This window comes from Littorina saxatilis, linkage group LG9 (assembly GCF_037325665.1).
Source record: "Littorina saxatilis isolate snail1 linkage group LG9, US_GU_Lsax_2.0, whole genome shotgun sequence".
NCBI classification, from domain to species: domain Eukaryota; kingdom Metazoa; phylum Mollusca; class Gastropoda; order Littorinimorpha; family Littorinidae; genus Littorina; species Littorina saxatilis.
The window spans coordinates 49,248,142-49,265,497 of NC_090253.1; the positions used below are offsets into that span (position 1 = coordinate 49,248,142).

The 17,356-nt window shown below is 41.9% G+C and overlaps 2 protein-coding genes across 3 annotated transcripts in view; both read right to left on the bottom strand.

The window, feature by feature from the left end:
* Positions 1 to 977: 977 nt before the first annotated feature.
* The window catches only part of LOC138976335 (E3 ubiquitin-protein ligase TRIM56-like), an 88,239-nt gene continuing 71,860 nt past the window's right edge, over positions 978 to 17,356 (bottom strand). The window contains exons 1-2 of one of the 2 annotated variants that reach the window (XM_070349202.1): positions 9,757 to 9,883; positions 979 to 2,310 (exon numbers count right to left, since the gene is read on the bottom strand). In XM_070349202.1, the coding sequence (XP_070205303.1) occupies positions 1,108 to 2,295 (1,188 nt within the window). In that variant the 5' untranslated portion in view covers positions 2,296 to 2,310; positions 9,757 to 9,883 and the 3' untranslated portion in view covers positions 979 to 1,107. Of the gene's footprint in view, positions 2,311 to 9,756; positions 9,884 to 17,356 lie in introns of those variants that run through there. The other variant, XM_070349204.1, reaches the window with a different exon arrangement.
* Positions 17,003 to 17,356, bottom strand: part of LOC138977241 (E3 ubiquitin-protein ligase TRIM56-like) — a 9,381-nt gene continuing 9,027 nt past the window's right edge. The window contains exon 6 of the mRNA XM_070350148.1: positions 17,003 to 17,144. Coding sequence (XP_070206249.1) covers positions 17,003 to 17,144 — 142 coding nt within the window. The remainder of the gene's footprint in view (positions 17,145 to 17,356) is intronic.

The window sequence follows — 17,356 nt, forward strand, 5'->3', positions numbered from 1 at the left end:
TATAGTGTGTACAAATAATTTTTTTTTTTTTTTTTTTTTTTTTTTTTTTGCAGTGTGTACAATGATTAAAAAAAAATAAAATAAAAAATAATATCGTGTTGAACTGCGAAAAAAAGTGTGTGTGAACAGGGATTGTTACTGGTGTTAAATCCGGACATACACAAAACACAAAAAGTAACTAAAAGTGTGTTTTATCTTGACATTTTGCTAAATTGTAAAAATAAGGTCAAATTAAATTATTTATATGTATTTAACCTTATTTCAAGCCTCCATAGTTATTTTTGAGTGATTTTGAAGACATGTTTTATTTGGACGTCGAGGTAAAATTTAATGTCGAAGAAAAGCCCAAAATTTCACGCGGGAGTCGAGGTATCCCACCATAAACACATACACACACACACACACACACACACACACACACACACACACACACACACACACACACACTGACATACCTCATACAACACGTCGGGCACCATGGGCTGGTCAGCAACAACAATACCACTGTAACCCCCCACTCTCTCTGCTGTCAGACCGTCGTTGCTCAGTGCAATGTTCTCCCCGTGGTTTGTGTGAAAACGCCACCCAAGGCTCTGAAACAACGAGACATCACACACCTTTAATCAATCACCATTCAACAACCCAAAGGACTGATGACGAGATGCAAACAAAACTTAATCATTATATCCATCGCAGCAGAGGTTGTTGTAACGTATGCAAAGTACTCACAGTGAATCGTCAAGTGTATCAGGGAATAAAGAAAATATCGTAGCTAGACTGTGACAAAATAGCGTTTGTTTCTACCAACGTTTCTCATCATTTGTATTTAGAATGCTGCATCGCCATATCAACTTTGAAGAAATACACGTTATTTGTTGAACAAGTAAAGTTGAAATGATTTTATCAATGCAGGCATGTTTTATTTTAATGAACACTAAGTCTTATTCCAATTTTGAAGTTTGATAATGGTTGTATTTTCTCTGTTTCTATGGTGCTCGTCTTAACAAGTACAAATGTTAGTGCGCTTCGCAAGGAATCCAATAACAATATAACCTTTTTCATTGTGTAAACTAAATGCGACGGCGTTTCTGTATATAAGTCAACCGTTCACAGGCTGACTATCAGAGGGTAAAAAGCAACAACAACAACAACAAAACCCATTATAGATGTTCTCACCTGAACAGGACCGACAGACGCAGGGCTTATCTTCACCTGACCAAGCTCCGACAGTTCCTTCTCAATACGGGATACAGCGGCAGCGTCAATGATCAGCGTTACCATGGAAACCGATTTCAAGTTCACTCGGCGTTGACCACAAGTGACCAGTTTGTCCTTCACACGGTCCCTCAGAGCACGAGTGACGTCACACATTCCTTTATTGGTGGACCCTCTGGTGGTGCGATCAGCAACACGTCGGTGTGACGTCAGCCTGCCTCGATGATCCAACAAGGTGACCTTGACGGTCAAGACTGTGTCCTTCACCTTGGCCTTGGCATCGAGCGTCATCTTCTTCAGACGACGCCTGAATTCCTTGACGGAGTTCTCCAACTGGTCGCAGGTTCTGTCGATCTCAGCAACAGCTTCTTGCACCACTTTCTCTGTGGCCTCCAGGTGGCGCTCCAACGCTGCCACAGCTTCTTCCAGCTGCTGCTCTTCCGTCAGCAGTGACGTCACCATCTGACTCAGCTCCTCACGTGACTTGTCTGCCGCTTCCGCCAGTTCCGTCAGGTCTGGGCATGCGCGGTGCTTGGCGCTGGCACACAGGTGGCAAATTGCGGCCCCGTGTGTGGGACAGAAGAGCTCGCAGGGCTTGCTGGTGTGCACGCTGCAGTGGTCAAGCTGACTGGCGGCTAGCTCTTCCGCTGTCATGCTGGACAGGTCTTCCACCTTGTGATGGTGATTGGCAGAGAATTTGGTGTGCGCCTGACTGCAAGCCTTACACACCATATCGCTGCAGTTCAGGCAGATAGATACGGCGACTGACTGACACACAACACACGCGTGATCCTGGCTCAGTACACGTGTACTCTCCACCAGCGCTGCCATGGCGACGTCATCAGGTAAGGCGTTCACCACCTCCTCCCACCCCTTCGTCTTATTTTTCTCTTTGGGGTCCGCTATGGCGCCTGTGCAGAGCGGACAGAGGGCCTCGGTGTTGGAGGCGAGCCAGGAAAGAAGACAGTGGCGACACAGGACGTGAGCACAGGGCAGTAGTTTGGGGTTCTTGAACAGCTCGTGACACACGGAACATTCCGTCTCAGTGTCCGCTGAACTTGTGCCAGCTGCCGTTGCCATGGTTACAAGTTAGTCCTGATGGAGCAACACACACAAGGCAATGTCAATGCACAGAACACAGGTCTAACAAAATTAGTGTAAAAGGGTAACAATTCTAACAGATCCAACCACCAGTGCAATACAATACAATTTCGGTACATCACACAACAACAACGACAACAACACCGACAACACCAACACCAACAACAACAACAACATCAACAACACAACAACAACAACAACAACAACAACAACAACAACAACAATCTGCAGAAGCTGGCAGCGGAACGAAATTCAGAGGTGGTTGGAGTAGCGAGTGCAGGAACGGGGCGGTGTGAGAGCACAACGGGACAAGGGAACAAGTGTAACAAGAGGCGAAGCCTTCAAGGCTCACGTAAGAAATAGACAAACAGTAACACAAACTCAATCACTCCGTCACACATACACACCCACACACACAGTAAGCATAGGTGAAACTGTGCAAGAAAGCGAGACACTAGATCTAGATCTGTCTGTCTGCATCACAGGCACTCGTCACGATCGGGTCGGGATCAAAGTGGGCGGGGCCTGTGCGCTCTCAGGACTACTACTATTACAAGGTAAAACTCTCTTCGTTGCTCTAGACCGAACGGAAGTAGTGAAGTTATCAGAAACCGAGATTGCAGCAGACGACAGACAGGTTGCGCATGTTTTCTGCGCATGTGACCCCGTGACCAGGCATAATTAAAAAGTTGTCAGCGGCGTTCGTCAGTCGATCTGTCTGTTCACCACCAACTTTCCTATTCCTTGATTCTTCTTGCAACTTCCAGATAATAGGATGCAAACATAAATTTAGATTGTATCATCCTTGTGATGGAGTTGGAAACCATGGATTCACCAGAGAAAATATATAGCTGATTCGGCCAGTGTGACCAGTGCATCAAGTCTTCGAAAACTGGAAAATCTGTTTTGTCAGGGATTGTGGTTGTGTTTCAACCACGAGCAGAGATGAGAGAATTGTTTGTTTACTGCCGATGAACTCATTCAAAGCCTGTTGTTGAACGTCACGAAACATATGACCCATGGTTTTGACCATGTTCTGCTGAAGACGTAACGGAGTCCACATGTGAAGGTGAGCGAATTTTCGAATAGATAATCCCAAACACATGTATCCCCAACCCTTCAGCAGGTTATTTGAAAGAGAGAGAGAGAGAGAGAGAGAGAGAGAGAGAGAGAGAGAGAGAGAGAGAGAGAGAGAGAGAGAGAGAGAGAGAGAGAGAGAGATTGGGTAGCGTGGGTATGGCAGCTCACTCATTCAAGTAGATCTCAAACTCAGTCTGTGCACCTAGTTCAGTTGTAATTTAGATCTAACGACCAGAAGCAAATGACAAGTTAGGGGATTTTATGTTTCCTCTCTCAGATTGATGTGATTTTTAAAAGCGAAGGGGAGGGGTAAATCCGTTTTAAATTGTAATTTAAAGATTCATAGCTGAATATGGAAGCAGCAATTATCGAGTGATACCAACTACAGATTATATTTCATCAGGTTTACACATCAGTTGTCCAGTCACACTACATTATGAATCAGAAGTTAATTATTTGACACATAATTTTAGGGGTATTGGCACTTTTGCAGGTGGAGTATTCTACATTGATGACTGATAGTGCTGGAACAGCAAATTGCAGAAGAACTTTACAAGAAGCCTCATATCCAGTGGAGCTACAGACGTAACAAAGAGACATCCGTTTACACAGCGGATGCTTGGGGAACTGCATGCAGGCCGAACACGGAAAACCCGAGGCGACATGCATGAGCAGAACTAATCTCTTGAGGAATAACAACAGAAGGTCAACTCTTCATCTCTGAGTAAGTTCAGACACCTATTCTTCAATGGTTTAATTAGGACATGTTATCAGAAAATACAAGATCATCTCTGTGTGTGTGTGTGTGTGTGTGTGTGTGTGTGTGTGCGCGCGCGCGCGTGTGTGTGTGTGTGTGTGTGTGTGTGTGTGTGTGTGTGTGTGTTTTCTAGTAACACATTTTTATTTTACATTTTTAGTTAGAGCTTTGACTATTTACACACTTCTAGGAATTGACTTTTAGACATGATTTATTACCTGATTAATTACCTGTCTAATTACCATTTTGAGTTATGCACATGTTTGCGTTTATGCAAAACAGCTTGTCTTCAGCTAGGTTGTTCTTCTTCTTGGTTGTGGTGGTGTTTGTTTGCTTGTTTCCTCTGTTTTTAGTTTTGTTTCTTTTTTTATTTGAGAAACTCTGTGTGATAAGAGAGTGAGTGTACTACGTACAAAAGCAAAACAAATAAGTAGATGGAGAGGTGAACGAAAAAAGCTGCAGTGTTTTGGCTTAAGGACTATACGCACTAATGATATTCTGAACTGTTTGTTTCATGGACAAGAACTATACAGTGGAGAGGAAGTGGATTTACCTTAGCGGCCAACTTTTTCAAGATTTATCACAACATTTTTTCAATCAGAGGGCCTCCAACATGTCAAAATGTACCGGACAGCAGGCTGATTAGCCAGTGGTCACAACAGTGCTTCAAATCAGAAAAAAAAGTGTGGACCAGTGAGAAAAAAAAACTTAGGCCTAAGAGCAACACTGCAGTTGACGATGTTTGGAAACAAATCTACTGAGGGTTTTATTGACCGCCGACCTTTAGGAACCTTAATTATGCCAAGGGATAATAATGTTCAGGCAAGTGATGAAAAGCCTCACAGTCCCGATACACATTTTCTGCAAATAAATATGACGCACTGTTCTTTCCAAAACCTGCACATCCAAACTTATGAGTACTACCATCATGTGTTAACTTTTTCAATCAGCAGTCAAACTATCATGCTGGCAGTGAATGTGGGCTCCCTCGTGCATATTTCCGACACCAACACTTTGACAAAATATGCACTTTATGATTATTGTTCACTATTATACGATCAACATGTGTGTGTGTTTTTTATTTTTATTTTTTTTTTATCTCGGCTCACCATCCAGAAATAAAACTACTCCATAAACACTCAGTCTTTTTCGGAAAATGTCTATTGAAAGACGAAAGAAGAGTGTATACTTGCATGTTTCTTGAATACAAGAATGAATGCTTGCATGTTGCTGTTAAATGTGTTCGTTCAACTTTAGCAGTATGATTCCAAACAGTATGTGTGTTTGTGTGTGTGTCGAAAGAAGTGTTGTAATAATTTTGAATGCAGATTATTAGTTAAGTGTGTCTTCCTCTATACTGTTGTTGCTAAATTGTATTGTTGTACATTGGTATGAATTAGCAGGGCCGGACTACCGGGGGGGTTATGGGGGTTGCGCAACCCCCCCCCCCCCCCCTAGCCTAAACATGTACCTCACTTATTTAAAACATTTTTTATTATTGTTTATTTTTATGCCGTTTCTGCAAGGAGCGACCATTTTCCTATCTCAGAATATGACCTACCCATCAGCTTCAGGGGGCAAAGCCCCCTGACCCCCACAAGGGGCTCTGCCCCTTGACCCCGCCAGGGGAAACATCCCCCTTGACCACCACTGGCAACCCCCCCCCCCCCTCATCTTAGCCTAGTCCGGCCCTGATTAGTAACATATGGAGGTGTTTAATGAAAGATTTAATTTGAAATAAATATATATGAAGGATCATGATATAATTACTCATGTGTGACTTCTTCAATGGTTTTGAAGTATGCACATGCAGGTATGAGATGTGGAATGATCCTGAGTATATGGCTTCTGAAAATAAAAATATAAATAAGAATATGTCTTGTGATGAACACCAGAACCTGTAAACAATTAGTTACTTTGTTGAAAAAAATGTGTGCATAAAATATGCAGCAGGAGGGTATTATCTGCTTAATTTTCAATCAATTCGATTAGCATTTTGATCAACTTATAATTGCACAGATGGGTCAAGCTCGGTTGCCCTACTCAGTACTGTACACAGATGTCACTGCACTTGGTGCTCTTTGTGTGCTAGCTAACTGGGAATCTAAGCCTGAAAATTAGATTATTTGGATGCAGAGTCTACTTCTTGAAAAGATAAATCCTAACTTCACTCTCAACATAAACCACAAAGTACAATTGGGTTAAATATGTTTTGCTGTGGCATTATGTTCATTGATGAAAAATAGCAATAAAGATCACACTGTAAGCATGCAAGAACCCTGATTGTATATCCTTCTCTGCAAGCGTCTCGTGCTGTGTGCATTATCTGACCTGACTGCTTTGCTATCGTTCTACATCAACAACCAACCCGTAACTGATGTGGATGGGAAACAAAATTTCTCTCTTTCCTCTCTATCTCCCTCCCTCTCTCTTATGGTGCGCAATTTTGGACAGACATTGAGAAAAGCTCCATAAAAATAACAGTCTTGAGCAACAAAAACAATCTTACTATTTCATTCAAGATTACACGTAACCAACCTTCTTATGTTTTCTCAAATCTACAACAGATCTACACGTCAGATTTCGCGCAATATTTTTCCTTCAGCCAATGAAGGCACAGCTTGTTGTCTTGGTTTGATTATAAGGGGAAGTAAGTCATACGTAACTTCCGTTCGGTCTAGAACAACGTGGGTTTTTGTGTGCCAAAATCCGTGCCGTTTTGCAAAATAACAGCCGTAGCAACGTCTAATTGGTATAAATCTGTAGCTGCCTGATAGTTTAATGTATACTTGATTTTATCATAGCCGTTGTTTTGCTTTGCTAAGCTGTGTATGGCAGGAATGCGAAGTTTGCCGACGAGGTCGAGAGAATCAGTATCATACCTTGTATAAACCATAAGAAAAGACCCCCCGTCCATCACAAGTGACAGCCATAGGCCACGCCCACCTCGTGACGAGTGCCTGTGGTCTGCATGTAGCCTACTTACAGACACGACTGCCAACTAGTCTCGGCCCGCTCAAAATAACAATGACCGAGACCACACACACCACGCGAGAGAGAAAGACTACAGGGAGGAATGCCGTCATGATGCATTAATTGACGTCAAACACTTTTGACCGTGACGTAATCTTATGCGAGCTTTATCCATAGTCTTGGATAACCACTCACACATAGACTCGGAAATGTTAAAGTTTCTACCACAGACATACACACGCACAAACACACACACACACGCACACACACACGCACAAACGCACAAACGCACAGACAGACAAAGTTACGATCGCATAGGCTACACTTCGTGAGCCAAAAACGAAAAAAAAAAAAAATGTTGAAAAAAAAAAAAAAATATGCACAAGCAACAGCAACTACATTTGTTACAGAAAAGAAAGACTTGTCATGCTTAAAATATGTCAGCGTAAAGCTTGTCGGTTAGACACAATACATCGCTCTGAGGCCAGGTGTCTGTAAATTAAAGTAAATGAAGCAAAACAAAAAAGTACAATACTTGATTAATGCTCTGTTCAACCAAAGAAAAAGGACAGGCAAAAACCGGCACACTATCAATCCCTAATAAAATGTCAGAACCCTGGTTGTCTCGTCTAGCGTCCCACTACCAGATAATGGTTTGTTACTTGCCCTCATCCTCCCGCGTTGATGCTCCCTTCGAACATCAAGGATAATAATTATGTTTGTGAAAATGTTGTAAGATCACCGATGTACAACTGACAAAAACGCGAACACTGCAGGATGTTTTATATGTACACATCTGTGGATCCACAGATTGCAACTTCGATTGTACAAATGATCGATACATATTATGCTTAAATGCAAGAAACACGTGCTCTGCTCTTGACATAAAATGCGGTTTATCGCAACGTTCCCACCTATATCTGTAAGCTGGTAGACATGTTTTCGTGGCTTCATTTTTCAAAGCTCTGTTCAATGGTATTCAGCGGAGGCTAACGTAATTTTAGAAAATTCTGCTACACATATGTCAAGAAATACAATTATGCATTGTGTGTGTTAATAATAATGCTTTATGTTTCCCATTAGAGATGGTCTTGGACAGCAGGTAAAACTATCCGTGCACAAAACACCGCAGGAGAATGCAACCTACGGGTGAATAACAAGGACAGACACAGATAACACTTCCAAATACCAAACGAATGGAGATAACAGAAACATTGTAAACATTGTAAACGCACTTCAAAAATACAGTCACTCAATATAAACCAGGACACAACGTAAACATATTAACTTGTGGTTTATGTGTGTGTATGTGTGTGTGTGTGTGTGTGTGTGTGTGTGTGTGTGTGTGTGTGTGTGTGTGTGTGTGTGTGTGTGTGTGTGTGTGTGCGCGCGTGTGTACGTGCATACGTGCGTGCGTGATTGTACTTAATTTGTTAACATGATTAGGCTATGTTATATATGAATACGACAACATGAAAAGAAATGTTTAAAAAGACGAGGTGAATGGTGGAACTTGACGCACACATACCTAAAGCCGCATTGTTCAACAGGGAAGTGCATTCTAAATGTGCACACTGCACGATACAGGGCCGGACCCAGGGGGGGGGGGGGGGGGTTCCAGGGGTTCCGGAACCCCACCCCTGGAAAAAGCATGTACCTTGCTTTGAGTGGGGTTTTTTTTTTACTAGTTTTAGCACCAAAACAATGCTGCTCTTAACCCTCAAAACAAGGCCCAGAATGCACCAGATTGCACAGATTTTAACCGTTTTTCAAATTTTTTCCGGGGGAACATGCCCCCGGACCCCCCTAGTTCGCGCGCGCTTCGCCACTTCGCTGATTTGCCCCCCCAAAAAAGGAGGAACCCCCCCTTACAACTCATTTGGTCCGGCCCTGCGATATCATATTCTGTGGGACTTGCTACACACAGACTGCGTGCCTCGCGTGAAACGCTCGATAAAACATCTAGCACAGACAGCAAGACAGCGCTGTACACAAAATGGGACTTACACACAGACACACACTGCGATAAAACATCTAGCACAGACAGCAAGACAGCGATGTACACACCATGGGACTGACACAATGACACACACTGCGATAAAACATCTAGCACAGACAGCGAGACAGCGCTGTACACAACATTGGACTGACACACATACACACTCTGCGATAAAACATCTAGCACAGACAGCAAGACAGTGCTGTACACAACATGGGACTGACACACAGACACACACTGCGATACAGAATAGACACTGACACACATTTAAAGACATACTTAAACATATCATCAGAGACATGCATACATCTATGTCTCTGATATCATGTTCACCCTTCCTTATTCTCTGAGGATGAACACTCTTCTGCACAAGCAGGTTCTTAATATTTCGTGATAAAGTACGTACTTCGTTACAGTGTTTTCTATGTCTAAAAGGACCGCATATCTATTCAAACGACACTGTCCAAGGTATCTCACAGATATGATCGATTCAAGCAAACCAAAAACACATTTCCGGCAAACAGAAAGTAGGAACTTGCTCAGTTGTTATCCCACATCTTGCTTCATTCACACGTCCCAGCAACAAGGAGGGCCTGTCTAAGAAGCGGAGATTAGCAGAGGTCACACTTACCTGCTGTGATGAACAGTACACAGCCCCCACGGTTTGAAATAAGTGTTACAATACACAGGTAGAAAGAACCAAGACCGTGCCGCAGTGTGACCGTGTAATGTCGTGGCGTCAACACAGCGGATTGTTGGCGTGTCAAACAGGTCACGTGATTAAATATCATCAAACAGGCGCTTGCTTTTGATCTCACAGTAAAGAAGGTTTGCAAAAGAGAACTTAATTACCTACTGTGATAAATCACCCAAGGGTTCATGTTTTTTAGTTTTATTTACTACACAGTCAGAGCCAAGACTGGATACTATAAGATGTTTGATGGGTTGTTGACAGACCAGCTTTTTTGTCGGTCCGAGGGGGAGCATATCGTCTTTTGTTTTATATTTATTGACCGCGGCCTTCGGCCTTGGTCAATAAATATGAAACAAAAGTCGATATGCCCCTCGAGGATCGACAAACTAAAAAGCTGGTCTGACAACAAACCACCTAACATCGTTTTTGTCATCATTTTGGTTGTGAGAAAATAAGTGCACAATCAACACAGGGAGCCATGCTTTGAAACACGAGTTCTGTTTTGATAACCACACGAGTTCCGTTTTGATAACCACTGGCAATCAAAGCTGGCGTGTGAAAGCAACTTTCTGTGTTTTTGAGTTCATACAATGTTGGGATGAATATGTCAGGTTTGAGGACGCACAGTTCTGTAGGTTCATCTCGGTATTCCACCCCCTCGGCTTTCAGTTGTAAATGTTCTGCGCGAACTTAGAATTCGGTTTCATTCTAGAATGGACCGGGTCCAGGTTGGAATTCTAACCCTGCGCAAGTACAGGGGTGCCATTCTAGAATGAAACCCTTGTTGCTGGTCCATTCTAGAATCGGCCGTGCGCAAGGTTGGAATTTGGGTCCAAGTTGGAATAGTCATTTCAGTTAGACTATCACACAGCCAAAGCCACAAATGTGGATTTTCTGTTTGTTTTTGTTTTTTGTGTGTTTGGTTTTTTTTTTTCGGGTTTTTTACACTTTACTCAAAGACATCGTGAATTGGGATTGTGATGTTCTGAAAGTGATTACGATTTTGAGAGACACTCAGCACTGATCGCTACGAACGGAAATTTCCGGACTGACAGTGTTTTGCCGATCTCGCTTGTAACTTTTAATCTTATTCATATACATGAAGTTGGTCTTCTGAATTGTGAAGATAAAGTCTTTAGCTTTGTATCGATATTTATTCCCCCCTCTGCTTCTTTACCTCTGTAAACTTGTAGAGCTAGTTATTTTTCGATAATGACCCAGCAACCAAACAAATAACGAGCCAGCAACAGCCTGAATCCTCGATAGTGCAATGGGTTGAGAAGCTGTTCTGTTTCGGTACTACTTTTGCGACTGAAAAGTTCCGAACGCTCTATTCGTACGAAGTATACATCTCTAGAGCAAACAGTACAAACATACCGCATTTAAATGAACAACTACAGGCCTGAACACATGAATCTCCATATAAAATCCATGAGTTCGGTTGTTTTCTGAATCTAGATCTGCTGTGCACAAACGTTCATCACAAGCAAATTCCCAAGGCAAGTAACTCATACTTTGTCTAGCGACAAGAGTAGTTCCCCTTCTTTTCACTCAGTTTCTTCGACAACAGACTGCAATCCGACGGTCAGTTTTCAACAATATTTCATTTTATAAACAGATCACACGCAACCAAATGCACACATCTCATCAATTTAAACAACATAAAGCGGTTTCATACACTATTTTCCCCAGAAAACTGAACTTCATACAGTAATTAACGTTGAAACACGGGTGCAAAAATTCGTCTGCTAGTCCCATTTGACGAAAGAACATTATTCTAAGCGGTACTAAAACATAAACAGAACACACAATATCTGCCTTTACCGCCACAGCAGAATAACAGCATATCTGTGTACTTGATTTTAGTCCAAAATATGGAAACTGACAAGAAGTGTTAACAGAATGGAATGATTTGCACGGAACTATACAACCGCGCATTAATCGATCGCCTGCGCAGGTTGACTGGTTGAGTGAATACAATTCGATCAAACTTTCGCAAAAAAAACTCCTCTTTTCTTTGAATAACTGAAGAAAGGAGGAATAAAGAGGTTACACACCTCGTCTCAGTGATTATAAAAAATAATGGTCTCAGTTCGCGGTCATGAAAAAGCTCGCTGAAGCTCGCATTTTTCATGATCCGCTAACTTCGACCATTATTTTTGATAATCACTGAGACTCGGCATGTAACCTCTACATAATATGACTATATAGTTTGAGCGAGGGAAAGGCTTTTTTTATTTTTTAACTAGCTTTAACGTTCTATCAGGCATGCGCCTCTTAAGAACGGTGCTGCTTTGACCACAAGACTCGCAGCCATAGCAAACCCCTCGTTATGAGCGCCGGCCACAACAAAAGCAATTGGCTGCGGTGGGCCCCACGAAAATCGGCAAAGGCGAGGCTAGTTTCATAGAAAATCGTCTCTGTTTTCTCCAAAATGACATATCATCCCATAACTGGCGTTTGTATTTCGACATAAGGTCTTGTGGCATCTAATCATCGATTTCATTCTTTCATTTGATTCATTTGTGAACGCTGAGCTTCGAGTATTAATGCTTTTCAGGGAAAATTTTTGAAAATTCTGACTTTCCACAGTTATTACGGAAAATCAAGCTTGTCAATCAAGATGCTGTGAATTGGAATGTCATTACTAATCATTAGTTGACCTCTGGCTCAAGTGGTGTCATCTTGCTACACGGTTGAATTGCAATTCGTCAATCTCTGCCGTCACTGGGCACTGAGAACGTCAGGAGCCTGTATTTTTTTCAAGGGCAATTAGAGGTTATTTGAAAGTATGACATGGTATAATGTTGTGATTTTGGAGAGAAAAATTAATTGACTGTCATTGCAATGAGGCTTGGTCAGAAATAAAGGGTATTCACTGATTTTAAGCTACAATTCAGTTGCTTGGAAATGACAGACCTCCAATCCATTTGTAAATCAAGTGAACTCTCTTGAATGATTGGTACTTCCTCTACAAATAAATGTGCACCAGGATATAATTCTTGGAACTTTGTTCTTTCGTGTAGTAGTAATGCAGGGTTGTAGGAGTTTGAAACGTGGGCATATCACAGTTTGGAAGGTAGGGATTCTGATAGATTAAATAAAAACTGTCAAACTTTTAGGCATATAATTCCCCTTTGAGAGTATTTGTTGTGGTAGTACTACTACTATGAATTGCTTTCAATGTTTTCCCATAATATTATAAAACCAGACAAAAGTTGTTGTTGATTTCTGTTTTTGTTAATGTCAACTTTTTTTAAACCTGTGACAACAGCTCTATAACTCACTCTGTCCTTCTGTTGGTCTGTCTGTCGGTTAGTCGGTCTGACCGTCTGTCTGTCTGTCTGTCAAAAAAATTGTCAAAAAACCGGACAAGTTCCGAGAGGGAGACAGCGCTGACATTGCAAGCGGCCGCAACCGGCTCTCATCACAAAAACAACTGCCCTGCAAACATTACCGCCCTGGTAGTCATCACTGGTGTGTTCAAGTATGGACTTGCTTTCATCATCACTGACCGAGGTTACAGAGACAACTTAATCTGCTGCACTCACGTGCTGCCAAACACTGCACTCTCCGTCCTAAACATGTTCATTCAGGTGTAGGATCCGGTTCGGTCCCCCCTCTGAAGTAGTCCCCCGGGGGACCAATTCGTGGCAAAAACTGCTCTATAATGGTCCCCCCTTAGACATCCAGCCTCGTTTTTCTTTGGCATTCAAGCCATTTTCAATCTATATCTTCGTCCGGTATTATGTAGTGCACAGACAGCAATCTCTTTGTTTGACTATATTTTGCAGAAAATAAAATAGATCTGATTTATAATGCCGTTCAAAAGAAAAATCACATGAAATAAAATGAATAATAAATAAATACTGATAAGAAGAAATGAAACCAGTCTCTGATTATTTCCTTTCTTTTCTCTAAAATTGCTGGTAACATTACTAACATTGTAACAAGAAAAACGAGGCTGGATGTCTAAGGGGGGACCATTATAGAGCAGTTTTTGCCACGAATTGGTCCCCCGGGGGACTACTTCAGAGGGGGGACCGGACCGGATCCTACACCGGTAAAACCCAGTGCTGGATGTGCAGCTGTTATGATTGACTGTTCCGTACGCTGCAGCGGTTTGCCTAGCATGATTACCTTCAGTACGCTTTAGAAGTCGGAGGCGTTGTGACACGAATGAGAAAGAAAACCCAGTCTCACCTCTTAGTCAGTATTCAGTTGTCTATTGTTTCTGTAAATAAATCAAGTGTGTGGTACATGATGACTCTTAATTAAGTCACTGGACTCTGAATTGTGACCGAGTAGCTATGTCGATGAATGTTTTTGTTAATATGCAATGTAGGGGAAGGGCTCCTAATGTAGACCACTTTTTGTTTCATGCTGATAACTAGCTTGTTTTCTTGCAAAGAAGTTTCATTTTGTGTTTGGTAGTCCTTGTCTCTTAGGTTATTTTGTTGTTCAAGTATATATTCACAAATGAAGTTCATATTGGGTTTTATTTGTATCTACAGATTTGTAACCTCATAAATAGATAGATAGATAGATAGATAGATAGATAGATAGATAGATAGACAGATAGATAGACAGACGGATAGATATATAGATGGACAGAACGATAGATAAATCAAATGCATGCATGTGTGCGTGCCTGTGTGTGCGTATTCGCTATGCCGGTGTGTGTGTGTGTGTGTGTGTGTGTGTGTGTGTGTGTGTGTGTGTGTGTGTGTGTGTGTGTGTGTGCATGCATGCATGTATTTGTGTGTCGATGCATGTGTGTGTGGGGAGGCAACCGAAGAAACAAAGAAGAGAGAGAGAGAGAGAGAGAGAGAGAGAGAGAGAGAGAGAGAGAGAGAGAGAGAGAGAGAGAGAGAGAGAGAGAGAGAGAGAGAGAGAGAATCGACCACACACACACACACACACACACATACACACAAACTCTTCATACTCTTCAAACTCAAGTTTATTGAAACCATTCATGATAGAAAAAATGAGTTTTGAAAGTCATATTACACCCTTTAGTGTATGTCAAGAAAGTCGTTGCCACTGCTCAAACTGAACTTAGAAAAAAGTACTCCATTCATTTGTGTACCCTGACTAAAATATGTAATTCTGTGTTCATTAATTTAATTGCCATTACTAGCGACATATGTTTACACACGATTTCCTGTACATGCTGGTTAGCAACTGAGCAGCCTGGTGTAAGCCGTGCAGGACGCGATTCAAGGCAGACTTGCGGTTGTTTTACTTAGGAGTTCGTGTTCTTTGTTTGCATTGAAGGAATATGCTACAGCTTCACTGGTGGTCACATTTGCTTCGATCTGCATTGAGGGTGGAAGTATAGTTGGTATACTTTCTGCGTAATTTGTTATCATAGCTGGACATTGTGGCGACTGAGCGCCGACAATGGCTGCTCGATGCGTGTTGAAGGCGGACCTGCTTCTAATGTTGCCAAAAGAGCTCGTATTCGTCTTCGGTACGGGAGTCTGAGAGACGCAGGAATCATGATATATTAAAGAAAGGCTATTCTGGTGGTTAAACGCTTCAATATCGTCGCGATATAACCTTCGTGGTTGAAAACGACGTTAAACACCAAATAAAGAAAGAAAGAAAACGCTTCAATAAAAGAGAATCCTTTACAAATGAGGCAGAACATTTCAATTGTAAATGCTTCGTCAGAATGTGTAGAGGAGAGGCGGTCAAATATGCATGAAGAATTGTACACCATATTGTCACGCTCATAAGATAATTGCCTATGTCATTTTTTGATGTTTTGAGAAAAACGCAAACAAACTTCTTTGGTTACTGAACAATCTGCCTATTTCATTTTAGTTATAAGTTGCAAACTGCCTAACCCGAGCTGTTACCACGGGATCAACGTGAGATAAAGTGCTGACAGCAACATTTTCAATCAGCAACACTGCATAACAACCCAACAAAGAGCTTTTGCATACTTTCACATTCTCAAAACAAGTCTCCCTGTATCATAAAGAAAAAGTGCCTAACTCAAGAAACGAGATCGGCAGTTTTGCTTACGTTACCGTGACAATGGTTTCCGATGGTCTGAGAGTTTATACAGAGCTCTAACACATGATAGATACCCTACCAGTACCTTCCCCTGTAGTGTCACTGCAGAAATGCCTAACACTGAGATAGGTATTTTTCTTATGAGCGTGACGTTATTGCCTTCCCTGAGGTGAGTCAACAACTTCTTCAAATATTTTTTGCGCCAACAGTTCTACTCATCTGTGACATCTCTGTCACTCATGTCTCGGCTGTCACGTTCGTGGAAGGCAATGCGGTGTCCGACCATCTCGCCGGTTATCCCCCTTGTAGCAACAGAACCAGAGATGACGAGTGCTAGGCAGTGTTCTTTTTTTCTCAGTACAAACAGCTAAACATGTAGGTGTTAAGGGGGCTAAAAGAAAGTTAATTTACAATATGGACAGAACAATACATAGCACATTGTTGCCAAATATGTTCACAAACATCTCTAAACTCGAACATAAATGGAATGAACATAATGAGCACTGATTCTGATAATGCATCCTTGTTAACCAAATATTATCACCAGTGTGTTATGCAAACCTTCCAGTTCTCCTAACACAACACTAATACCGGTCTAGAGCTGTGACTTTTCTTTAACACACAATCATCACCGGTGTGTTCAGCAATTTAGTTTCAACTTATCTTTAACACAATACATGTATAGCAATGGTGTTTTCAGCAACACGATCGCTTCTCTGTAACACAATACAATTACCAGAGTCTTCCGGAAATATTTTACTTCTGTTCAACACAGTATCATCACTGGTGTGTTCAGTAAAGTTTTCACTTCAGTTTGACACAATACCATTTCCTCCGAAAACGGCGTATGCCTGCCTAAATGGCGGGGTAAAAAAACGGTCATACACGTAAAGTTCCACTCGTGCAAAAAACACGAGTGTAACGTGGGAGTTTCAGCCCACAAACGCAGAAGAAGAAGAAGAAGAAGACACAACACCATTTCCGGTGTGTTTAGCAAAGCGTTCACTTTTTTTAAGACGATTTATTTGCATAAAATACGGTAATAATCAAAGGGGTTGTTCAACGGTTTTCATGGGATAACAAGCAGTGTCAATATGTTCCTATCACAGAAAGATATCTCTGGTTAGTTATGTCTCTCAAGAGAGGAGCCCAGTCTTTATCTCAGGGTGTAATTCCACATGACTGACACGTGGTCGACAGTTATAGGTGTGACGTCATATGTCTCTACGGCCAGACACTGGGCTGTGGATCTCTGTGTTCCACTCTCAGCCAAGGGGTGTCGAGGGAAGAATGGATACCTGAAATATGATTATGGGCCAACACTGAGTGTGCCTTCAGTTTTAATATGCAAAAGTAGCCCACTCACTTACTCTCTCTCTCTCTCTCTCTCTCTCTCTCTCTCTCTCTCTCTCTCTCTCTCTCTCTCTCTCTCTCCCTCTCTCTCTCTTTTTTTCCTTGGACACACACACACACACACACACACCCACACACACACACACACACACCAAGG